General features: G+C 38.3%; 1 protein-coding gene across 1 annotated transcript in view; it reads left to right on the top strand.

The window, feature by feature from the left end:
* The window catches only part of lix1 (limb and CNS expressed 1), a 47,547-nt gene that overhangs the window by 14,028 nt on the left and 6,920 nt on the right, over positions 1-26,599 (top strand). Inside the window, exons 2-3 of the mRNA XM_003216375.4 lie at positions 7,905-8,068; positions 25,615-25,755. Coding sequence (XP_003216423.2) covers positions 7,905-8,068; positions 25,615-25,755 — 305 coding nt within the window. The remainder of the gene's footprint in view (positions 1-7,904; positions 8,069-25,614; positions 25,756-26,599) is intronic.

Consider the following 26,599-nt stretch of genomic DNA (forward strand, 5'->3'; position numbering starts at 1 on the left):
AAGAACAATACAATATTTAAAAATGAAAACAATTTTAACCAACATAAACTTATCAGGATTTCAATGGGAAGTGTGGACCTGTTTCTGGCCAATGAGATAGTCAAGTTAATTAGGGTTGTTGTTGTTGTTGTTGTGTGCCTACAAGTCATTTCAGACTTTGGGTGAGCCTAAGTCTAAAATTTATTTATTTATTTATTTACTGCATTTATTTACTACATTTGTATCACACCCTTCTCACCCCAAAGGGGACTCAGAGTGGCTTACAAATTATATGTACATACAATATATTATATTATTAGCATAGCACAATATTAGCATTATATATTACTATATTGTACTATACCACTATGCTGTAATATTATTAGTAATATTATATGTAACATAGAATATATAATTAATATTATTATATGGTATTATTATTAGTGTTATATTGTATTACATTATAATATTATTATCTATATTATATGTATATACAATATATTATATTATAAAACTGAGGGCGGGGGCCAGGTAAATGACCTCGGAGGGCCGCATCCGGCCCCCGGGCCTTAGTTTGGGGACCCCTGGCATAGATGGATGCCATCCTTCTTACTGTTCACAGCCAGGCCATCCCTTTTCCTTGTGCTGTTCAGTTGCCCATACTGCCATTAAACCACATAATATTTCAAAGTTACCAGCAAACAATGTAGCATCACCTAACTTTGCCTAGAGTGAGGTAAAGTAGGATTAAAGAAAAACTCACTGGAAGTTGGCATGTATCATAACTACATTGCATATTTAAGTTTAACAGAAAATTGTGTGCAAATTGTGTCGCAGATGCATGCTTCCATTGTACAACCCCCCAGTCAAAGTGTACTCAAAGATAGTTGGTACAATGCACAATTATGTACACCAGCAAAATTCAGTTTGTCATTATTAGGATATGGCCTTTGCAGAATAGTCTAAAAACTGCAATCGCCATTGTAAGGGTGTTTGCACTGAATATGTCATCAATAGGACTCCAGCTTGAAGCAGGGCCAGCCCTAACATTATGCAAAATGGGATATAGTCTCCTCAAGCAACAGAATGGGGATGCCACAGAAGTCTGTAATTAGTTGCTATTATTGTGTCTGTACTGCCAGGAGAAACATATTTTGTACCTTTTGTCCCCAAACCGGTGAATCATAGAGTTGGAAGAGATCACACGGACCACCCAGTCCATGTCCCTTCCATGCAGGAATCACAAAATCAATGGAGTGACTTTGATTCCACTTCAGATACTAACATGTTTTTGATTGGCTGTCTCATAATTCTTGAGGGAAAAGATTAATTTCTCTCTTCCCATATACCATGATCACAGTCCTAGTCTCTCCCTTCACAACAGTTGCAGTTTGAAAAATAAAAAAAATGTGACTTTTAAGTATTTAACACACATTTAACATTATTTGTAATTTTGGTCATTGTCATGAGTTTAAGTAAACCCATCTGAATTGCACTGGTTCCAGATGTACAATAATGTAATTAATGACAGGCTCATGTGATGAAACCATATTTTCATAATTTGATTTGCAGTACCTACTCCTTAACACATATACTGGCTCATTAAAGGAAAACGTCTCAGTCAGAACCTGCCCAACCATTAGACTGAAGCAGCTGCCTCAGGCAATAGATTTTGGATATTTTGAAAGGGCAGCAAATAATTAATTATTTGATAGTTATTGTAGGAATAACCATAGGGAGGGGTGATTATGGGTTTTTTCTGATTTCTGTGACAAAGTAACTTGCCTGAATTTGGACATCATAACTTTGATTTGGGTGATTAGAGAAGCACCGTTTGCAATTTCACTCTGGGCATGATAATGTCTTTGACTGGTTCTGATATCACTTGATGACTGCAGTTATGATGTAGAAACCTATCTTTGATAACATAAAGCTGCAGGCATTTATGGATGCTTCACAGATTGCTCTTTATGAGTTGAGTCAACATACTGTAGTGGTTTGCGTGTTTCAATGTGACTCCAGGAGATCAAAATCTGGAATTCTGTTCAGCCGAAACCCAATGGGTGACCTTGTGCTAATTGCACTTTCTCAGGCTCAGAGGAAAGGAAAGACAACCCCATCTGTACAAATCTTGCCAAGAAAACTCCATAAGCCTTGGGTTGCTATAAGCTGGGAATGATTTTGAAGGCATACAACAATACTAATTATATACAAATATAGCATGTGAAAGTGGTGTGCAGCATTGTTGGCTCACTCCGTTACTAACACAGAATACATTGAAAAGGCATTCAGTGTGATGCAAACATAGTATCAGAGCTTGGAAAGGTTGGCAGTTGGATTACAATTTCCCAAATCCCCAGCTGGAACATTCTGTAAATTGAACTCCAAAATTATCATTCTAAGCTTTTCCAAGGCCTAGAAATAGGCCACACAAAATGCACTCCTTGCATGCTTCGCATTTGTGTTTCTGGGGCACTACATGGGAAAAGTGGAACTGAGGAAGATTAAATGAGAAAGAAGCTTATGTGTTGGAGTGTTTTGTAGCACGGTGTGCAAGATAGAAGAGTGTTGTTTTGGTATCTGTTAGTGAAGGATTGTACCAGCTTCAGAATTAGGAAGGGGATTTCACAAACCACCAAGCTGGATTGCTTGGATTGTGGTCCAGTCATTCTTATTTGGATGTTCTTTAAATTGATTCAGGTTTAATCAGAAATGTTTCCTTATGACTTCTTTGTAGGGTATAGTTAAGTCCTCTAAATTTATAGTGAAGCTGGCAGCGCAAGTCTTCAGATGCCTACTCAAAATCAAGTATTATTGATTTCTATGGTGTTTACTTCCAGGTCAATGAGGATAGGACTCCAGCCTAAGGCAGTAATTCTATATCCACTGACCTGGAAATAAGCCCAATTGAAAATAGTTTGGGATTTACTCTGAGTAAACGTATAGAGTATTGCACTGTATTACCTGTCTTTTAGATTTTGTATTTAATGGTTTAATTTTTCTGAGATACAAAAACAATTGCTTTCACTTACACTTTTGCCTAGTTGGGGGGAGCAGACAGTTTGTGCTGCAATTTTTTTTAAAAAAACCCCTCTGTCTCATAATTCAATGGGGAAAATTTTAACTAACCAAAAATGTTTTGCTTTTTAGGCTGCCAAAGTGCAGACATAGCTTCGAAATTTTGCAATAACGATTAAGAACAAGAATGATTATATTCCAAGTCTTGTAGGTTAGATTGCCAAAAGCCATGAATAATAGATGAAAATGGATGGAACAGAAAACAGCAAATCGGAAAGCTGGCTTTCCAAAGTCTTTGGACAACTGTAATATTCTGCCTGCCATCTGATCATTCATTTTCCTAATTGCTAACCTCCCCAAGATATAATTCCAGGACCCATTTATTGCTGGTTGATATGTGCTTGATAGGTGATTTATGACTGAGCCATTAGAATCTAGAATAGTGGGGAACCAACAGCCAATAGAGGCTGGTAAGTCTAATGGCAGCTAGGAGGCGAATCAACTCAGAAAATGAGTCCAAACTTATTCAAGATGCTGAAGCACACCATTAAAATAGATTAGACATCGTAGGGTGCTCCCAGACAGCACCAAATCTCAGGTTTTAGTCAGGGGCAAAAAACCCAGAACCTGAAAAGAGGTCCACATACATACCTAGTCCCAGGATTTCTGCCTCCTTCATTTACACTTGCTATTTTGTCCTGGGATTTTGCAGCCCCAAAGATGGTCATGTTCACTGGAAATTTTGGATTTTTTTAAAGAAAAACTTAATATGTGAATATATGAATTATTGTATAAGTTCCGTTCCTGGGTTACAGAGGCTGCGTGGCCATCTGTGCAGATAAGTTTGGCTGTGTACTTGTGCCTGGGAACTACGGGGTGCTGTTCCTGGGTTCCTCATTGCTTTTATCATAAAAATATGGGTAAAGTTGATTACATTGCAAAACCTTTGTTTGTGTGTCACAAACTTCATTAAACGTGTGGAGGACAAAGTTTCTCTTGCCAGGATAAAGTTTTTGTCCTCTACTCAACTGTTGCCATGTTCTTAGGATACAACCAATTAGGAATTGACATGTATAACTCAGGAACAAACCAACATAAAAATCCTGTATTTTCTGAGTGTAGGGACATACAGAGATTTGAACATCCACATTTGCCGGCCAGAACTGAGATATTCCCGCACATGAAAATCTTGTGTTTCTTGGCCTTTGTAGCAAATGCTTCTGTGTTTTCAGGGGACATCGTTTGGCCACCCTCCATTTTGAAGCAGGAGCTCCTGGGATAAAGGTACTGTCTGGACGGGCCCTTAGATAGCTTCTGTAAAGTTTGAAACTCCGAGTCTCCATTGCCTATGACAGTGTAAATCATGTTGACCTACTAATATCACTTTACCACTGACCAGTCTGACCGAAGATTATGGGAACAGAAGTACAAAAATATCCAGCCCTGATATAGGGGAAATACCACAAAAGAGATAACAGTCTCCCCTCCATTACTCCTGGTAGCTATATGGTTTATTAGCTTTCCTTTACAGTGGTAATATATCCAGAAGCCTCCCCCCCCCCCCCCCCAAAGTGGAAAAACTAAAAATAAAAAAAAACCTCTTTTTTACCTGGGAAGTTCTGCTGGAGGACCTAGAGAATACTGTAGGGAGAAAGTACAGGGAGGAAGATCAAATAACTGCATTTGTGAGACAGTTACATTTCAGAAAGGAAAATAAAAAAAGAAGAATAAGAGAGAAGGAAAAAGTGAATTTCTAATGTTTAATGCTATCAAATTGGTTTTCTAACCTAGCATTCCAAGGTCTGAGTTTTTCCTGAAGAGTATTTAAAAAGACTAGATTTCAAATGCAAACTTCATTGAATATTGTTGGATCAAATGTAATTCTTCATGAGTACAATAACTACTGATGTCTATTTAATTCAATTGGACTTGGGTATAGGACAGCAGACTCAGTCATTTTACCATAACGTTAAGTTTTAATATTATAATAAATTAAAGGCAAAAAACATAGAAAAGAAGGCATTGTCTTTCCTGAATGTAAAAAAAAAAACAGGTCACCAATCATAGCTCCATCTACTCGATTGCTTTGATAGTTTTCAGAGATCAACAGTAAGTAGCAGGGCACACGAAATAAGCAGCTAATAAATCCTACTTGTCTCAAGGGAAGGATCCCATGTTTAATTTAGAAAAAAGAAAACATTTTTCTTTTCTTTTTTTTCTGTCCCCTTTCTTATTGAATGCTTGGGTTTTCACCTTTGTTCATTTTGTGTCAAAACTTAATTCTACCATCATCGTTTGAGATAACCATCTGTTTTCTATTTTCGTTTTGGTTTAATTGGGGCAAGGGAGCTCCATGCCCTTCTGAAAGGTGGGTCAAGCTAGGTTTTATTATTCATATTATTTTACAGAGTTGTTATGTTTTCCACTTAGATCATCTATAGAAGTCACTGAATAAGAGACTAGCCCAACATTAACATTCTGTGCCTCTCATATAAAGCAGCTTTTCAGCATAACTGGGTCATAAAAATTGGATTTCTAGAGTGCCAATCATTACATTGGGTGGATGGAGCAGAATAAGTGCTCATATTGTGCCCCTTTTGAGAAACATGAAAAAATATATTAAATTTATTGACTTCTGACAACAGTTGGGAACCTAATTCTCTAACTGTGGTTTTGTGAGCTGCGTTCTCCACCACAGGTTGCCCTCTGTCACATCAGCAATTTTCCCACAGGCAAGCTATCATATTTTCAGCCACTAACATTTTAAATGGATCTTAAACAGATGAGGTAAAATTATCCAAACATTTCAAAATCCCATCTGACAGCATATGACTTTGCTGAAAAGGAGAGATCAATAAGCCATAAGGAGTTCCACTGTGCTTTCTAGATGAGATGTCACCACCCCAAACATGGAGGAGAGAGATACGAGCGTTGGTTTTGGAACTCAGGCACCACATGTGTGGATAACTAGAGCTCAATTCTGTCATTTCTTTCTTGAAAAGCAAGCAATCCTGTGAGTGGGAAAGAGGACCTCTACTACGTTTCTTTTAGGTTCCCAACCATTACCTTTCCATACAATCCTCACATCAAGAGCAGTGGGGAACCAAGCATATGTAAACAGGCTTTCCCTGTGATTAGAAACTTTGACTGGGTAGGGGTCAGCAATCTTTAGCATTAAAGACCGTTGTTGCTGTTGTTTGCCATCAAGTCATTTTCGACTTCTGGTCACCCTTAAGGTAGCCCTATTATGGGGTTTTCTGGAGCTGAGAGTGTGTGACTCATCCAAAATCACCCAGTGGGTTTCCATGGTTGAACAGAAAATCAAACCGTGGTGTTCAGAGCCATAGTCCAGCACTCAAGCCACTACATCATGCTGACATGCCTCGTAACATATGGGCAGTGTAAGCAGGGGATGCAATGGCATATTGATGCCACTGAGTGCAATGTAGATTGAAATAATATTTAAAAAACATTTAGGAAAGTGTTGAATTTTTTTAAATGTTGAGAAATCATTACAAGTGACATATGGTTGTTTTTTTTGGGCAGGGGGATTTCCCCTGAGCAAAAAAAAAAAAAATGCTGCAATTAGGGCTTCTACACAAAATTCATAATGGTTCATTTAATGTTGAAAATGCTATTTTCTGCATAGAAAAAAATGCATTTTTGAGCATAACAACTACATGTACAAGGAAGCCACAAATAGTGAATCATCTTCCAAAATTGTGTAGTTTTAGAAAACATTATTGCGGCGGGAATTGCTAAAATTACTTGTTTCTTTATTTGAGAAGAAAATTAGGGGAAATGCCTACCCTGTACAATACCATATATTGTAATGATGGGGAGGATATATTACAGGTTTTTGTATTGCTCTAGAAAAAGGCTCTAAGTACAGATTTTCATGAGAGTATCTTTTCGTCTTCGGAAAAGCATGCTGGGGGTGTCAGACAGCTGGATTGTAATTAAGGAGGCAAGGCTAATTTCTGCTCAAGAAGGAAGAGGAGGAAGAGGAAGATTTCATTGTGCCCAGACCCAATCATATGTATTTTCCCTGCATAGCTGCAATCCTAACCCTTTGACTGAGTGATTTCTGAAATCAAATTCCAGGCGTATAAGATAAACAATAATCGTACTGAGTACTGAGTCCCAGCATGATGTAATTGTTTGAGTGTTGGACTAGGACTCTGGGAGACCAGGGTTTGAATCCCCATGGAAACCCACTGGATGATTTTAGGCAGGTTACACTCTCTCAGCCACAGAGGAAAGCTATGGTCAATCCTCTTCCCCTGAAAAGGTCTATGCTAAGAAAACCTCATGAGAAGGTTGTCATAGAGTTAAAGGCAGATGACAGCACCAACAATTTAAATCAAATACATCATTGTGTTAAATAATTGGAAAAAATGTAAATCTTACTGAATCAGCTATGCCCCTGTTTCTTTGAAAAATCCTATGCCTAAGTATTACTTTATTAGGTACTCTTCCATTATCCAAACTGAGGCCACTAAGGGGCACTAGAGTGAGAAAGATAGTCCATTCTATGGGCAGGGGGAGATGGAGGAAAACTATTTCCACCATTTTTGCTGGTTATTCCCCCTCCTCCCTTCCTGTATCATAAATGAGGGTTGCTTCCACGACGGGCATATGAGTGGGGGGAATAACAGGAAAACAGGAGGAAATGGTATAACTCCTTCAATCCACCCTCCATCCCCATAAAATGGACTATCCTTCTCTCTCTAGCACCCCCTAGTGGCCTCCGCCCAAATAATGAAACAGTACCCCCAATATTGGAGCATAGCCTCATCTACCTGCTTATATGGGCAAACTGTCTGCTATTAGTAAAGCAAATATATCGTGCAAAAGTGCATTTTGAATATATTTTTTCATTTTTCATTTTTAAAATTGTTTTTCAGTGAATGTTGTGGCAATGCTTCAGGAATTCTGGGAGAATAAACAGAAGCAGAAAGGCGTCTTTTCAAGTGAAGGCACCGTACTTTATGAATCACTAAACTCACCAGGGCCTCCTTTTGTGAGTTATGTCACCCTCCCTGGAGGAAGCTGCTTTGGTAACTTTCAGGTAAGAATGCATGATAAAACATACAGTGGAGAGGGATTTATTATGGCAATAAGTTCATCCCGATTGCCATAGCCATATATTTCCATTCTAAATTGTTGCTTCTCCCACTGAAATTGACTGGGGAAACAGTTCAAATGTGTAAAAAGAAACATATATTGCAGTCTCCCAATACATTTACCCTTTCTGGAGAAGTCTAATAATAATGCTATGCTCTAGAGTAGGAATGGGCAACTATAGAGGAAGTAGTGCAATTTCTCCCAATTTATTTTCGTATTTATTATGGATCACACTGCTCCATTTTGACCATTTGAGAGAGGTTGGGGGCTCTGGGGAGTTGTAAAAGCAAATGCCTGTATCTATGGGTAGTTTGGGGCAACCAAGGGCCAGTTTTCACATGAAAAATCACCCAAAATCAGGTCCAAATATTTAAAACAATCTGGTGTGATCTGTAACATTTGATGAGGGTACCTTTGAGAAGTTGTGGAAAGCAAACTACTACATTTGCAAGCAGTTGTGGCACTTTGAGCTGATTTAAAATGACAAGACATTCAACCTGATTTTTTTTACAAAAAACTTGGGTGGGTCCTGAGGCTTTGGGATGTACAAAGTGGTCAGCAGGGCTGCACATAAACACAGAGAACACTCTTTTAAACCTTTGTGCCTCTTATGATTGCTTTTATTCATATCTCTAGATTTTTTAAACTATTGTATTAAGAAAGCCTCATAAGGGTAGTGAAAAGCCTTTATTCAAACTGGATACAATTTCTTGGACTTACAAGATAGCTTAGAAATATGAAGAATGAAGTAACAGTAGACAGCCAACGTTTTCATGTTTTAAAATAAAATATGAGAATGATACAGTGGAAACGTGTTGTGGTCAATTGACTGTGTATTTTCTCCCACATTATGTTACTACCTTGTACACTGTCATCACTGTATAATATTTCACTCTGCTCTGCCAATACTTGCAAATGCATCAATACAAATTCCAATTTTTCCTTGTCACATAATCAAATATCTCCCTGGTGCACTACAAAGGAATTGATGATGCACTTTTAATGCTGTTAGTGTACATGGAGCATCCATTATGTTTAGCTTCAGTTGTCAATACTTGCCTTTCAACACCAACCTATCTCTAGCGGTGCCTCTGAAAGCATATTGGAGGCATTTTGTAGGAGAAAGCCTATCTCCTCTTCAAATGGATGCCCTGGAGGCTTCCGTAGATTGATCCCTTCAGGAAAATATTAAGAGGGTGCAGATGAGTCTCAGAGCAATGAGCAATTTCCAAAGAGAGGAGAAATGTTACTGGAAATGATTAGCAGCGCTACCAAAGGAAGAGCTGCTGTATGTTTGATGATAAATATGCATGCTTCCCATGTACAAGTAGCACAGATACAAAATTCTGCTTAACTTAAGATAAATTAATTTAGTGACAGCCACAGAAGGAAAATTTTCTCAGCAATTCTTATTCCCGCACAACCACTCCACTGGGAGGGGTTCACTTCCCAGAAGCACTCCCAAGCCATGTAAGATGGGATGAAATGGGAGCTGCTGTGAAAGGAGGGAATCACACAAACCTAAGGAGGGTTTTAGGGGTTCAATGAAAGCAGTTGCCTCCTTCTTCAGCAGCCCCCCCCCCATACAGAGGGGGGGGGTCTTTATTCTGACCATAACAAGGAGTTTTTCTGAAGCTATAGGGAGGAAATGTCAGAAATGTGCACTTCTTTAGATGAAATGGCTATGTTATCCAAGTCAGTGAGCTTATAAGGTTATCTTACTGAAGAACTATTAAAATGGATGGGAATTAACCAAAAACCTATAAATTTCAGTAGTATCCAAAAGTATCCCAGATGGCTAAGTTTTTGATCTTATAAATTAAAAGGTAACAGCGCTCCATGCAATCATGCCGGCCACATGACCTAGGAGGTGTCTATGGACAACACCGACTCTTTGGCTTAGAAATGGAGATGAAACCAACCCCTAGAGTCAGACACAACTAGGCTAAATGTCAGGGGAAAACCTTTACCTTTACTATTAATATTGATTGTATTAAGGATTACAATATATGTTTATGTACTTCTCTAGAATGGCTCATCTTTGGTGTGCCAGAAACTGGCTACTCTTGATTTATAATCTCTTAGATTGGGCTCGGGCTGTGGCGCAGGCTGGAGAGCAGCTGCAATGAATCACTGCAATGAATCACTCTGGTCATGAGTTTGAGGCCCGCTTGGAGCCTATGTTTGTCTGTCTTTGTTCTATGTTAAAAGGCATTGAATGTTTGCCGATATGTGTAATGTGATCCGCCCTGAGTCCCCTTCGGGGTGAGAAGGGCGGAATATAAATGCTGTAAATAAATAAATAAATAAATAAATCAGTTATTCCTCTGCATCCCTTGAAATGTGAAGCAAATCAAGAAAGCAATCCACTGGGAACAACAAATTGTTATGGCCAATTAAACCAAATTAAAAGGATTCTGAACTTTAAGCATATTTGATCAGTTTACCCACTTTCCAGTCACAGCACCCCATAGAATTTGAATAATCCCAGAGCAATCTTCCTTGGAAGATTGCTCCACATGATCCATTAATGTCATCCACATGATCCATTAATGTCAACCACAAGTCCTCAGGGCATGTCACTTATAGCCTAGCAAATTATAAAATACTTCTCTAGTTGGCATTTAAAATTTCCAAGCTGTGCACTTAAGAGAATTTTTTTTCCAAATTCGGTTGTTAGGGTCTTTGTAGACACTGCTTATAAGACCATTGAACTAAATAAAGTTTTTATTGTGTTTCTTACCAGAAGAAAAACCAAACTTTCTCCAGCTTTGTATTTAAAATCTTTGGAAGCACTTCTTTAAACTACTCATTAGAGTTGTAATCCAACCAAATAAAATTTCCAAGTTCAGCTTTGAGCAGAAGGAACAAGAATAAAAAAAAAATAACCAGAATTAGCTATTGTGGGGGCGGGGGGGGGGGGGGAGAGAATAAGAGATAGGCTGGGAAAGTAGGGAGATGACAAGTGCAAAGAGGAAATGTCAGGAGCCGGAAGGAGGGAGAGAAAGGACAAGAAGACATTTAGGCAAAACTGATGGGTGGAGAAATAATGAAGGATAAATAAGACAACAGAAAAGACAATTAGACAGGAGGAGGATGAGAGCAGGAGGAGGGAGGTACATGGGGCAAGGGATTAAGGGATGAGAATGCTTGCTTGTTGTGCGCCTTCAAGTTGTTTCCAACCTAATGCGAACATATCACAGGGCTTTCTTGGCAAGAGAAGGTGAGAATGCGGCTTGCCTTTGCTTTCCTCTTAACCCAAGAGAGTATGACTGACTGCCACTTAAAGCAGAGAGAGGTGGATATTCACCTACATGAGGAATAGTATAATACATTCAATTCAATTTCTGTGACCTTAAATCAAAAGCAAAAATGTTCAAACACACTACAGGAGAATTTACACATGCATATGCCTTCAAAATGGTCAGGCCACTCAGTGCTGATGCCAGATGTGACCAGAAAAACTTGGATGAAGAAGGCAATGTAGTGGCTTGGTGGACCCCTGGAGAGCCCACAACACCTGTTCCAAAGCGCTTAGCCATATCATCAGCCACCAGGATTTTCAAGGCAGTGCTCTTGCCCAGAGATTTTCTAATATTACACAGACCTTAAATTTCAGAAGAAATTGGGATTAAAGGGATGGGGAGTTAGATGACGCTGGATCACAGGATGGCATAAAAGCACATGATAAAAAGGTTCACTTAAAATCCAAAGGATGCAACTGCTACAGAACACTGTATATCCCTGCCCTCAAAAAAACAATACACTGGTATAGAGTGCTCCAGTGCTTATCCTCATTTTATAATCCCAAAACAGCTGATGAGAGATGTAAATGGATGGAGCCAAATGGAACCACAAGAGGAAAGCAATTCCCATAAGAACGCTCTCCAACCATTCCTTTGTTCTCATATTTCTGAAATTGAATTTGCACAGTGGGCACCAGTATGGCAGGCAAATGACCTGAAAGGGAAATGAGGTTCAAGAGGGTAAATTTAAAGGCAACAGGAGGGTGAGGAGAGATGATGACAGGAAATCTGCTTGTGTGCACTTTGTTATATCCGCATCAGCGCTTATGAGGTGCAGCGCATCTCGGAGTTTCAATAAGAAAAAAATTAAAAGAAAACTTCTAGTGAATGTCCCGTAACCTTTGTGGTTCACTTCAATCCACATTATCTAAAGCTTTCTGGATGCCGTGAGACCATTTCCTGAGACTAATGGCTCCATATGAGGGCTCTCCTTAAGGTATCAGGGATTTTCTTACTCCGGATTAAGTGCCTGTCTGGAAGGGCCCTCTTTGTGATCAAGCAACCATTTGTACAGAGAAAAATGAGTGGTTCTTCTTTCACATCTGATTTCCCACTGAAATCAGATAGATTCCTTAAACTTATTTCCCACCAATGTGTTTTTAATGAATATGCCTTGGAGACTGTTTTCAATTGCTTTTTTGTATACTTTTTACATCAATTAGATTTTGCTTTTGTATATTTGTAGTTAAATTAAGCTGACACTCAGGTGTTGTCTGCATTAGGAGTTATCTTTAAAGTTGCAATCTTTTAAGGAATTTGTTATTTATTGGCTTTTTATTTTGTTTTGTTTTTTATAGTTGTTTGGTTGGGGTTTTTTTTGATATTTTTCCCCTGTTATTTGACCTAAGCATGATGCATATCTTGGACTATTGAATACTTAACATCCATCAAGTATGGCTCAATGCATCTGTACATCCATATACTTCCAATATTCTTCTGATGCCATTTGTATCAGGACCTAGTGATTAGAGCTAACAGTGAAAATGGTATTTCATTTCTGAGTTATAGTAAAGGAGGGCAAGTTGAGGCCTATCTGATAAATTTCTGGCTCCCCTTTAGTTGAACTCTGATGTCAACCCACTCATAACTTCAGCAGATGTTTTTGCTTTTCTTACCAATAGGAATGTCAGTGATGAAGTATTTATTTAAATATAATGAATAGGTTTAATACATCTCTAATTAACAACAAATGAATGTATACAGTTTTAAGGACTCATTGTAGTATTTGTGGGATTAAGCAGGAGAAAAAATGTTCATACCAAAACTCTATCATAGCCAACACTATGATAAAGATAAAGTTTCTTGCACTTTTTCAGAATTTGTAGGTACCTGTCTAGAATGTCAGAGAAACATCTGGTTTGGGCCCTGTTTTCAGATTGTATTCTTATACTTACGGCTTGTACAAGAGAAGTTCCCCGTTTGTTGCTCTTATCCTTAACTGGCATGTACCTGTTGAATCTGGGGCTATGTGTCCAGATTGTACAGGCCATCCCATTACTGGCCTGTCTGTTTACCATAAATTGCCACTACTGTTGTTTGCCAACCTCATAGCTCCCTGCAAGTGACCCACTCCTCTTTGTTGAGTGCATGGGTTCCTCGTTCTGACATCAACCGATGCAACTGCAGTGGTAAGGCACTCACAGGGTACTCCATGGCCAGAAAGAAGGAGTAGCGGTGATATGAGAAAGACCAACCGCTTCCTTGTGTTCATCACGGGAGAAGGGTGATGGAAACGGTGTACATGTGGACAATGGATCAGAGCAAAATGGACCCAATCCAGCTTCGAAATAACAATGAAGCCTGCAGATCTTCTGGACTTTCTTTCAAACTTCAGAGTATCCCCCAAATTTGCTTAGTACAGAGCAAAGTTGGGATATGGGTGAAAATACTACTGATACTTACTTAAAGTTGATGTACATCATGAAGACTGCCCACACTGAATTCAGACTGAGAACTTTTTTAACTAGTGGAGATAAGTCCTAATAATACCACCAACATTCGTATGAGATTTTCTATTATATTTGCATATTATTAGAAGATTACTTAAACCAAAAACAAAATAAATAAAAATTCAAATCAGTCCATATGATCTGAGAAGGCTGGCTTAGAAATGCACCAGCGTCAAAGAATAAGTCATTACAGTGAGCTATGACTGAAATTAGGTTAATCTTCCACCATCACCATCACCAAATAAAAAACATGTCTGTTTATCCAGGCATTTTCAGTTCATTTTTTTAATGAATGAGTCTCTGGTTTTTACTGTTTTCTCTTGTTTTCAGCTACTATTTTATTGTGAAGTACCCTGGGATTTTTTTTTAAATGACAAACACTATACAAATGTTTACAAATCAGTCAGTTAATAAGCCACGTCCTCTCCTTAGCAATTCTTTTGGCTATTTTCTTAACTGTGAAAATGTAGTAAGGAGGAAAGGTTAGGAATAGCAAGATGATAACTGCAACTATGGACAGGAAATGGGAAAGTCAAAAGGAGACCTAATGATAAATGTACTGAGAAAGCTCTTCCCTTTATTATCATTTAGATTTTATTTCCATTTGCAGAGCCATCCAATGTCTCAAGATGCCTTTTCCTTGAAGAACACTGGTGTGTGCTTCCTTTATATTTTAAATCTCATTAATCAGAAAATGTATACAGAATGTCTTTGGTGTCACAGGCTTTTAGCTCCTGTTTCTGTCTCTCAGTATTAGGAGGCAGTGGCAGTAGGTTTTTTACTCTTGACTGTTATCCTGGAATTTGGAAAGCAGGAAATATTTCATTTGATTCAACAGCACTTACTTCTGTTTAAACATGGGCATATTCTGCCTTCCAAGGTGCTGCTGATGCTCAATTTAACGTTGTTATGAATGTTTATGTCTTTTATCTATTGCTATTTCACAACTCCGGAACAGCACAGCTAACATTATTACAAATAGTAACATAGGTGTAGGGTACTTTGAGTGTGCTTTTCCTGCATGGCAAGGGGTTGAACTAGCTGGCCCATGTTGTCTCTTCCAACTCTGATTGGCTACAAGTCAACAAAACAGCTTCTTAGTTTGTCCTTCCCACCAAAACCCCTTGACTATGCTCAATGTACAGAAGAGACATTATCTGTCACAGAAACAAGACCAGACTAGCCTTTTGTGTATCCTCACCAAATAGGACTGTGACAATGTCAAGACCATGAGAAAGTCCCCATAGGATCTAAAGACTTGGGCAGCCTTGTGGATATAGAAAGATATGATCTTTCACCTGTGTAAACAAAGAAATGGCAACAGATGCCAGTGGCAAGGAGACAGTCAATATAATATCTGACATTTTAAAATGATTTTCTCATGTGAATGGAACAAAACACTGTGGGGGAAGGCAGTTCCTCTTCTTGTAGTTTGAATTTTACATTTTAAAAAACAAGGGTAAATTTGGTCCAACAGTAAAATAAAATGGCATAAAATAAAATTATTACAGTTTAATTGAACATTGCATGCTTCTGAAATAGGAAACTATCTGGAAAAGACAGTAGTAGTAAAGCAAAAGATAGAATAATGTATATTTTATGGGATATAGTGAAATTAATGTTATTTTTGGCAATTATTATTTAATGTGGTAATATTTTTCTATTATTTTTATTATGTCTACCAGTTTGTACTTCTGCCAGCAATCCATAGAAAAATAGAGGTCAAATACAGAACAATAGCTGTGATTTGAATTTGCTTTCTTAATAACAAAATGATTTATATTGTGTCATTAGGTTATCCAAATCAGAATAGATATATGAGTTTAAATCAAATTTTCATTCTATTTAGAGTAGATGGGGGCCAGCATGAAATGATGGACTTTGGCTTTGGAGATAAGGGTACAGATCCCTGTTCAGCCATGGAAACCCTTTGGGTGACCTTGGGCAAGTCACATTCACTCAGCCTCAGAAGAAGGTAATGACAAACCTCTTCTGAACAAATATTCTCAAGAAAACCCTATGATAGCTTTGCCTTAGGGGTCACCATAAATTGGAAATGCCTTGAAGGCAGATATCAACAACTATAGTAGACCCATTGAATCAGTGAGAATTGCATAAATGCTGATTTATCATTCAGAAAGTAATTCAGTAGGTCTACCCTCGTTTGGCTAGAAATTGGTTTTAAGCCATGGAAATTAACACTTTAGTAATGGAGAGGGGCTAGAGCAGTGGTTCTCAACCTTCTTAATGCCATGACCCCTTAATACTGTTCCCCATGTTGTGGTGACTCCCAACCATAAAATTATTTTCATTGCTACTTCATAACTGTAATTTTGCTACTGTTATGAATCATAATGTAAATATCTGACATGCAAGATGTGTGTTCATTCACTGGACCAAATTTGGCACAAATAACCAATACACCCAAATTTGAATACTGGTGGGGGGGGGTTGGGGTGGGTCATTTAGTAGTTGTAGTTGCTGGTATTTATAGTTGACCTACAATTAAAGACCATTTTGATCTCCACCAACAATGGAATAGAACCAATATTGGCACACAGAACTCCCATGACCAACAGAAAATACTGAAAGGGTTTGGTGGGCATTGACCTTGAGTTTTGGATCTGGAGTTCACCTACATCCAGGGAGCACTGTGGACTCAAACAATGATGGATCTGGACCAAACTTGGCACAAATACTCAGTATGCCCAAATTTGGACACTGGTGGAGTTTGGAGAAAATAGACCTTGACATTTGGGAGTTGTAGTTGCTGGGATTTAGAGTTCACCTACAATCAAAGAGCCCCTTGAACCCGACCAATAATAGAATTGGGCCAAACTTCCTACACAGAACCCCCTATGACCAACAGAAAATACTGGTCTTTGGCGACCCCTCTGACACTCCCTCACAACCCCCCAAGGGTCCCAGCTCCCAGGTTGAGAAACGCTGGGCTAGAGAAACTCTTCGATGAACAGATGTATGTTCCAGTATGTGCTAATAAATATAGGTTCATGATCTGAATAGAGTACTGAGATTTTACAAATGCTGAATATAATACATTAATAATTGTGTGTTTGTGAAGATCAGAATCTGTGCAATTGTTCACAATGTTTTAAGTATAATTTATGGATTGATTTAAAAAATTGAATGTACCGTCATAAATATGAAACATAGGATTTTATCATGTTACTACTATTAACTGAAGTAATGGGTTGTTTTTCTCTGCCCATCCTCAGCACATCCACTCACACTTTTTCACTTAGTAATCTAAGCACATGTGCCCACACTGCACAGTTATGGCACTTCAGTATCACTTCTACTGCCATAACTCTATCCTATGGATTCCTAGGGTTTGTAGTTTGGTTAAAAGATTTTGAATTGTCTACAACACATCTTGAGCTACAGCACTAGAGCTCTCTAGCAGAGAATTCCTGATGTCCCCATACTATGAATCCCAAAAGATGGAAACATGGCAGTCAGTGAGATTTCAAAGTGTTATCATTGCCTTGTCTGAATCTCCTATCAGTCTTCTGAAGGATTGACTATAATAGCAGAGAGAGACCTCTAAGTCCTTTTTTAACTAAAAAGTAAGCAAGCCTCCAAGAGATTTAATAGGGTTTCCAGTATAGACAGCCATTATTTATTTCTGTACTGGCAAGAGCTTAATTTCATTACTCTGGCTTATTGTGATTTACAGAGATCTTTAATTCACTGAGCATGGAGAATCATCACCTACGTGTATGAGCATATGGTTTTCATCTCCTTCATTGTAGCCTTAGGTAACTTCCTGAAACCACATCCTTGGCTATTAGGAGGGATGCCGTTGTCCCCATCCCCACCCCCAAGGTCTCTCTGCCTTCTGTTTCCATCCAGTGATATTTTGCATGCCCTTCTCTTTAATCTCTAAATTCCATACTTAAACTACTGCAAGGATTAAAATAAATAAGGTAGTTCAATTACAACATTCAAACCACATCTTCTTTGGTTTCATTCAAGCAAAATGATTTGGAAATGGTTTATATCATTTGATATTATTGGCCCATTCTTGGTTTGAAGCCTTCTTTCAGACAGCTCAAATGTACTGAAATCTATGTGTGTTTTACTTAAATGTGAAGACAACGCATAAAGTGGTGCAAAATATCTAGAACAAGAATGGGAAGCATAAGCAGACATACACCAAAGAAGAAAGGATCAGGTTACTCCATCAGAAAATGAAGAACAGTACTAGAAACCAGGATTTTGTAGGCTGGGGCCATAGCAGTTAAAGTGGTACAAGTTCAGCTTCCCTTATACAAAATGTTTGGTAGCAGAAATGTTTAAGATTTCAGATTTTTTTTCTCCCCAGATTTTGGAAAATTACATCACATATACATGAGATATTTTGTGGTGGGCCCAAGTCTAAACATTACGATCATGTACATTTCATATGCATGTAGATGGACAGTAATTTTATACACAATATTTTAATAATTTTGTGCATGACACAATGTTTACATGTACCAAATAATCAGAATGCAAGGATGTTACTATCTCAGCCACTTGTGTACAATGTGGCATTTTGGAAGATTTTGGAATTCTATATAAGAGATACTCAGCCTGTATCAAAAACTAAAAAAAAAAAAGTTGTGTGATGTAAAAAGGCCTCTGGTTATGACCTTTATGGCTTGGGTTCACCGTCTGAAAGATTGAGCCTCAGAAAAGGGCTTTTTGTCAGTCCCTGCACTGTCCCAGCACATCTGGTGAGGGCAAGCAAGGGCAATGAACTCTCTCATACAGAAGTCTTAGTCATCTCCGCCTCTGCTCTTCTGTTGGCAGCCAAAGTCATTTCTGTTTAGACAGGATTCTGGTAACTAACTGGTTGTTGCAGAAAGGCATTTTAATGCCAGGGGATAAAGGGAACTCTGCATTTGTTATCGTACCTAAGTTTAAAATTATTTTAAACTGATCTCGATTAATGCTAGGTTTAGTAAGAAAGGCTTTTTTAAAAAAACAAAAACAACAACTATTATCATCAGTGGCTGGTGTCCTGTTTATCAGTTAATGTGGGTTTGGGGAAATGAGTAAAAGATAATACATAGTTTTGCATTTATCATTTCATGTGTAATGTAAGATCATAGCTGTATTTTGTTCTAATTTCTTCAGTGAACCACTTGAGTCTCATGTTTGGAGAAAGTTGGAATGTAAATACAGACTTTTTGACAACTCACTTTTCATCAATCTGCTCTTTCAGCCAGTGACTTGTGGAAGTAGGGTGGTACTGGGTAATGTCAGGCACAAGTTGTGCACAAAGTACTTGTTAGATCTGTACTTTTTTTCTACATCCTCTACATTGTTCACAGGCTGTCTGAAATCCTTTGGAGGTCCACAAGTGGTCCTCAAGCTGTATATTGTGCAGATACACCCTAAGTGTGCTACCTTTTCCTCAGTTGATTCAGTGTCATCTTATGTTCAGTCTTGTATTTGCAAGCTAAAAAAAAAAGACTGTGTTCTACTTTTCAACCATTTCTACTTTTTGAATATTGAGGCACTTTAAGAGCAGCTGAAAAAGTGGAACAAGAGATTATTAATCACAGTTGTCACTGCCAAATAGGTTTCTTGAATTGTATGCCCTAATTAGTGGCACATGGACTCTGAAGTCATTATGTAGCGCAAGTTAACTCTTTTGGAGAATATAGGATCAAAACAGAGGCACAGTGCAGTCAGTTATCTACAGGAATTAGAACTGCTGGTTTTCTCTGACCCTTACAAAGTGTGTGCAGTCTTTACATGTGGCTTAGCATGGTATACTCCAGAACTTGAAAACTTTATGACTACCTTATGTGCATGTGCCTTCAAGTCGCCTGTCAACTTTTGATGACTCCATGGATTTCATAGAGATTTCTTAGGCAAGTAATCCTTAGAAATGATTTCCCCACTTTCTTCCTCTGAAATACAGCCTAGAGAACCTGAAATTCATTGGCGGCCTCCCATCCAAGTATTAACCACAGCTAACCTTGCCTAGCCTCCAAGTTGAGACAAGATCTGAAGTATTTCAAGTATTTATGTGGTATGACTAACATACTGCTTTGGGAATTCTGGGAATCGTTTTTTTAAAAAAGCTTTCCTAAGCTCTGTTATATCTGTTATATCTCTGCTTTGTGCCTGGAATAAAACGCTTTGTACTGAGAGCAACTATTATTCATGAAGTCCGGGACTTGGAAGTAAAATGAGAGAAAAATGAGAAAAAAGTAGCTTAGGATGCACAAAAAAGTCTCCTCTCTGGTCTCATGAGACATGAAAATCTAGGCAACTACAAAGAAAGTCTATCCATTTATCTTCCATAGGACTGAAAATGGTATTTATCAGAATGGATAGTATTTAACAGCAATGCACAAAGGATTAGATCCAAATGAGGCATAAGGCAAGACTCACTAAAATCCATGAGACCTGAAGTAGTTAAGTGAATTAAAATCCTATTGATCTCAATGTGCATAAGTCTGTGTACAAGCCAATGGGCTTGATCCAACTGTGTCCACCAGAGCAATAGCTTTCTTTGGCTAAAGCAAAAATCCCCCTTCCCCAGAGGCTGCTGAACCCTCCTCCATTTGCTCCAGATGGGAGGCCCTTTTGTGTGAGCAGAAGGCAACTCAAGAAGTGTTGGGTTTCAATGAAAATTTCGAACAATATCCAAAAGTAAAGCTGAATTCAGTGATGGATATGGTCAGGGTGTGTGTGTGTTTCTCAACTGGAACCAAAAGTCTGTAGACTAGCATGCACAAGGATTCTGGGAAGTTTTAAGGGAAGCTACAAGAAAATGCATTTGTTATGCATCTGTTCCCTTATGCGCTCATCAGTTCTGCTTAGAATGTAGTTGATTTAGGAACAGCTTTGCCTTGATTTAGGCGGTCTTTTACATTCCACCCTAGTACCATGAGCTCAAGGCTGTAAAGGCACTGACTGCCGGCTTATATGTGATAAGCATGTCAGCAGCTTTTTTCCCCTTAACTTCAAAAATTATTTCTTACAAAATGCCTTAGAAGTTTTTTACTCTCCAACATTTTCACTAAAAAACACCAGGATATATGCAGCCAAGCAACAACAGAGTATGGTCAAGATGACAAAGGTTGTTAATGAAGAAGAACAGACAAGCTAGAAAAAACTGAAGCAGTTTGTTTTTACCTGCACAAACTAGGAAGCAAAATACTGCCTCCTTCCACTCACCTAAGTTAACTGACTACTTTTGTGCTATTAACCCAGGATCCATCTACACTGACCATTTAATGCAATTCAGAGCTAGCTTCAAACTGTGGCAGCCAGGCAAAAGACTTTCATAAAGGCTGTGGTGCAGGCTGGAAAGCAAGCCAGCTGCAACAAATCACTCTGACCAAGAGGTCATGAGTTTGAGGCCAGCCCATGCCTGTGTCTTGTCTCTGTCTCTGTTATATGTTATGGCATTGAATGTTTGCCTTTATGTGTGCAATGTGATCCGCCCTGAGTCCCCGTCGGGGTGAGAAGGGTGGAATATAAATGCTGTAAATAAATAAATAAATAATAAATAAATAAATAAATGTGTGTGAAAGAAAACTTCATGTGCCTCAGTGCTCTGTGGTTTGTGTAATCGCTATCCAGTTCTCAAACTGGTTCCAGGATTTCCTGTGTAATCATCCTCACTTTCTTCAGTATTGGTTTGAAATTGCATTCAATGATTAATATAGATGTGGCCTTGCTTTAGCTTAATAGTTGTATGCTTTTTTTTTTTCTTGTGCAGGAGTGACTTGAGAAACTGCAAGTTGCTTCTGGTATGAGAGAATTGACCGTCTGCAAGGATGTTGCCCAGGGGATGCCTGGATGTTTTTGATGTTTTACTATCCTGTGGGAGGTTTCTCTGATGTCCCCGCATAGGGAGCTAGAGCTGACAGATGCAAGCTCACCCCGCTCCCTGGATTCGAACCACCAACCTTTTGGTCAGCAGTCCTGTTGGCACAAGGGTTTAACCCATTGCACTACTGGGGGCTTGGTGGTAGTATGCTGAAGACAAAGGAAATGATGGGAGGAGAAAGGAAATGTGTCATGTTCGAAGTAATTGAAAAAGCAAGATTACATAGAATTAACAGATGAAATATATGTAGACTTGCTTATGTGTCCTGGAATGTGGACGTGATACTTTTTCCCCAGAACAAAAGAGGCATATTACACAAATAGCCATTTTTAACAATATTTTAGCATGGACACCTACTGTTTCCTCCTCCTCCCATCCACATTCTAATTTCTCTCTTTTCTGTTACCTGGAACTATTTTAAAGCAGAGAACATTGTTTCTCAAAAAAGAAAAGGGAAAAATAAGCATTCCCGATCAGAATGTTGATGACTACCGTCTTTGTTTATCCAAAGTATGTGTACTTAAGAAAGTAATATCTACTCCAAAAATAGTGCCTGGACCTCCCCTCTCCTCCCATTCACTTTTGTTTCCTTCTGTACTACATTTCTCCTTCCAAAAATATCATGTCTTGGTTTTCCCCTTCATTTCTCCCCAATGGCCCATGTCATCCCATCTCTATTCTGAATTATTTTCTCTAAAGATGTGCCAATACAGTCCAACAGGGAAGCTGTGGACATGAAACAAACAGCCTGGCCATTCAATGACATCTTGGAGTGGTGGTATTCCCAGGTACTCTAGAGGCATATTGAATTACATTTTGTGAGAATTTACACCCTTTCTTCCATTTTTCAACCCATTGTGGTCTCTTTCAACTTTCATGAGCCCAGTCCTGAGAGAAAGTTGGTAAATCAATACAGCAAAATGGTGAGTGTATTTATATTAATCTAGCTCATTTACCCGGTGTCGCCCAGGTTTGCATTTTGTTATTATATCTATTAGTAAAAAATAATTTAGTTTTATGGTGGTAAGGATGCTTCTATCACCAGACTGAAACACAAAGCAGTAGTTTCTCTGTCCCTCAGGTACTGACCATACTCTGGCGATGCAGGTTTTTATGGCAACTCTTTAGTGCAGGCATGGCAAACTTCAGCCCTCCGGGTATAAGTGGCTGAGGGGGAAAAGGAAAGGGCTTGAAGCTGTTAGGAATTTTGGTAGTTGAAGTCCAAAACACCTGGAGAGCCGAAGTTTGCCCATGTCTGCTCTAGTGGCTCCACTGACTGCTTGCTTTCGGTTCTAGTAGCTTCAACTCCTATTAGCCCCAGATCTGGCTGGTTGCAATTCTATTGTCATCTGAGAACCGAGAGGTTCCTGGAGAGAACATATAAATCAAATATGTGAATAATCAAATTGACAGAAGTCAAACTCGCAAATCTGGAGGGCTAACTATACCTTCATTACTGGAAAAGGAATTTCCAAAATTTGTTTTTTAAAGACTTTTTAAAGTTCAACCTCTACTATTATAGTTGAAATAGCCAACTAAATTAGTTCTACCTCTGTAAAATGATGTTTTGCTCCACAATGAGGCAGTATATCAACTAGGTCATAGGTCTTTTTTTCTCTATGCTGGTTTCTTGTGTACGGTGAACCACCCAGCCCAAGATCATAGCTAAAGAAGGATGTAGGTCCTTTGTATTCACATTCAAATATGTTATATTCATTTCACTTTGACTTCAAAACATTTTCACACACTACTGTTGAGCAGTTCTTGCAGACACCTTTGCCCTAAGAGAAATGGTTTAGGTTTTTCACTAAACTGCTCAGGGATCAATTAATCTGAGTATTATTCTCATGTTTATATGTTGGCTGAGTAGGTGGGTTACTTTTTAAATGTTCCAGGAGAAAGCGAGGTGTCAAGTACTTAAATTATAACTCTACATTTGCTTAAGCATGTATGTCTCCAGTTACTTTCAGAAAGTGAAATAATTATTCTTGATGTGTAAAGCTCTTGGTTTGCAAATGTTTGCGATTTGCTTTTAAACTTTTGCAGCCTCTTTGATCTGTGACTTTACTTGTCTTACTTAAAATAAATACTTCCCTTTAGCCCTTATTTTAAAAAGGGATTTGGTCTTCAGAAAGATGGTTTAAATCTAACTTATTTGGATTGGTTTCTATTATAACATTTCTTATTGAAAACATGCAAGCCTGGATTTTTTCTTGGAATTTCAGAAAGTAAGCATGACTAGTAAGAGAAAATTAAAACTAATAAAAGAACATTGCCTAGTGCAGGGAACTCAAGGAAGTCATGAATCGGGGTTGGAGTAGGACTAGGTTGAATGGGGATCCTTCCCCATGATTTAAGGGCACATCAAAATGTTGCATTGTACTTACAAACATTAAATTTATCTTACTAGCATAATGATCTAGAATTAGTGGGTATTTTCAATTGGGACTATGTGCTGATACAGTTCGGAGCCCATCATGTAAAAGAATAATATACGAATGTCAACTGAAAATCTACTTTGCACGTGATGTAATGTGGCAAACCTATCAACTGCAACCATAAGAGGATATTGTATGTATGTGTGTGTGTGAGTATAGATATAGATATAGATATATAGATATATAGATATATTCAAATGCAGACAACTTATAACAATACTGTTATGTGAATAAAATATAATGCTTGTGTTCAGGTTAATAGAAAAATATAATCATGCACAATAATGTTTTGAAATCATTTTTTGAAAAGGAAAAATACAGTACTGTAATACATATTACATTTATATTGTTTAAAGTTTTTTTAAAAATGCCTTTTAACAGAGCAGAAAAAGCCAGAAAATAAAAATTGCAAGAAAGATACTGATAAAGTTCTTGGGCCCTTCCACACAGCCATATAACTCAGAATACCAAAGCAGAAAATCCCACAAAATCTGCTTTGAATTGGGTTATCTGAGTCCACACTACCAAATATTCCAGTTCAAAGCAGAAAATGTGAGATTTTATTCAGCTGTGTGAAAGGGGCCCATCAAAAAAAAGTACAAAGGAAATACCTATGGAATAAAGAATTTAAATTTTCAATAGTGGGTCCATTAGAGAAAACATATAAAAATGTTCTATAGAAGTTACATAACACCTGAATTAATGGCCAAAACTGACAAAACATAAAGTGGGGAATGCAGGAGATGTAAAGTGCAGACAGGCACCTTCTTCCATGCTTGGCGGATGTGTAAGGGTTTTTTAAAAAAAAAAATTGGGAAAAGGTGATGTAAGAAACTAATAAAATGAAAAACCCAGGAAGGTGTCTACTGGGCTTGTTTCAAGAGATAATTAGTAAAGATGATGAAGAAATTTGCCAATATAGTTTCGTATCTGTGAGAATTACAATAGCAAAGTCTTGGAAGGGGGGGAAATAACTCATCATTAAGGATTGGAGAAGAAAATTAGTCGAGTATATCCAAATGGCCAAGCTCTCCAGTGGCTTAAGGGGAAAAAACTATGCAGAATTTGTTAGAAAATGGAGACTTGCCTTGGGTTTTGTATTTTTTTTAAAAAAAAAAAGACAAAAATAGATTTTGAAATAGCCGCACATGACCTTGGAGGTGTCTACGGACAACGTCGGCTCTTCGGCTTAGAAATGGAGATGAGCACCAACTCCCAGAGTCAGACATGACTGGACTTAACGTCAGGGGAAACTTTTACCTTTACTTACACTTTGCACTTGTAATATCAAAATTGAGTAAAGCCAAGAGCTACATGGGAGGATTAGTCCCTAAGTAATGTTGGTACATCCAAGTAATGAGGTACATTTAGGGGAGAATTACACGCTTTTAAATGTCTGATACCAGGAGAGGAAAAATGAACATTTATTTCTATTTCAGTGCTGCCTGAGCAGGGCAGAAGCAAGAAGAGATGCAGCCAAAGTAGCTCTGATCAATTCTCTTTTCAATGAGTTGCCTTGTCGTAAGATCACAAAGGAATTTATTATGGAGAGTGTTCAGGAAGCAGTTTCTTCAACAAGCGTAAGTACCATATGTAGATGTGTCTGTCGTCATCAGCTGTTTCTGTGGCAGTACTTGGGGCAGGAAGGAAACGATTTGTGTCAGAATCTATATAACAGTGTCCCCATTGATAAGAATAAGCTACATTGATTAATGTGTCCCATTTGACCTCAGACCCTTTGCATGTGGAATCTACTATGCTGATGCCGAGGTCAAAAGTAACCACTGCAAGGGTGAGAAAACGTGCCCTCCAGATATTTTTGAACTACATATCCAAGAGTGGCAGATAGTGGCTATGTCAGGTGAAAAATGAAGCAACTCAAAGTTTTAGTCAAAACTTTAGTCAAAATTAACCAAAATGCAGAATTTATTTTCAATTAGGATTATGCACCTTGATATATCCTCCAAAGACCACCCAACCATCTCTTCCCAAAAGCAAATACATCACCCCACTACTGTGAAAGCCCCCAGGTAGCTATGCCAGTATGTCGGCCACACATCCCCCACCTCTGAATTAACCTATTTTCAGTACTTTTTAAAGATTAGCTGCAGAAAGTGATAACTCATTAGGTGATCATTTAAATAAACAATCCAAATGCATTTTTTAGAAAAATGTTTTTAAATACCTACCGCAGAATAGGTCAACAAAATCCCTCTCCAAAAATGAAATAAGAAGCAGGTCCAAGGCAAGGGGCAAATTTCATGTACAGCCACAATTCACACAGAGCCATTTGATTATGTACCTCCTAGTGTCTTTCTGCTGTTATCTCTGAGAGATCCTCTGCCACTGTTGCTCCCAGTACTGCTGGTCCCAAAAGCTGTTTGGCTTTTCAGCAAAAGTCTGTTTGACATGAGAAACCCTACC

Source organism: Anolis carolinensis, chromosome 2, assembly GCF_035594765.1.
Source record: "Anolis carolinensis isolate JA03-04 chromosome 2, rAnoCar3.1.pri, whole genome shotgun sequence".
Taxonomy (NCBI): Eukaryota; Metazoa; Chordata; class Lepidosauria; order Squamata; family Dactyloidae; genus Anolis; species Anolis carolinensis.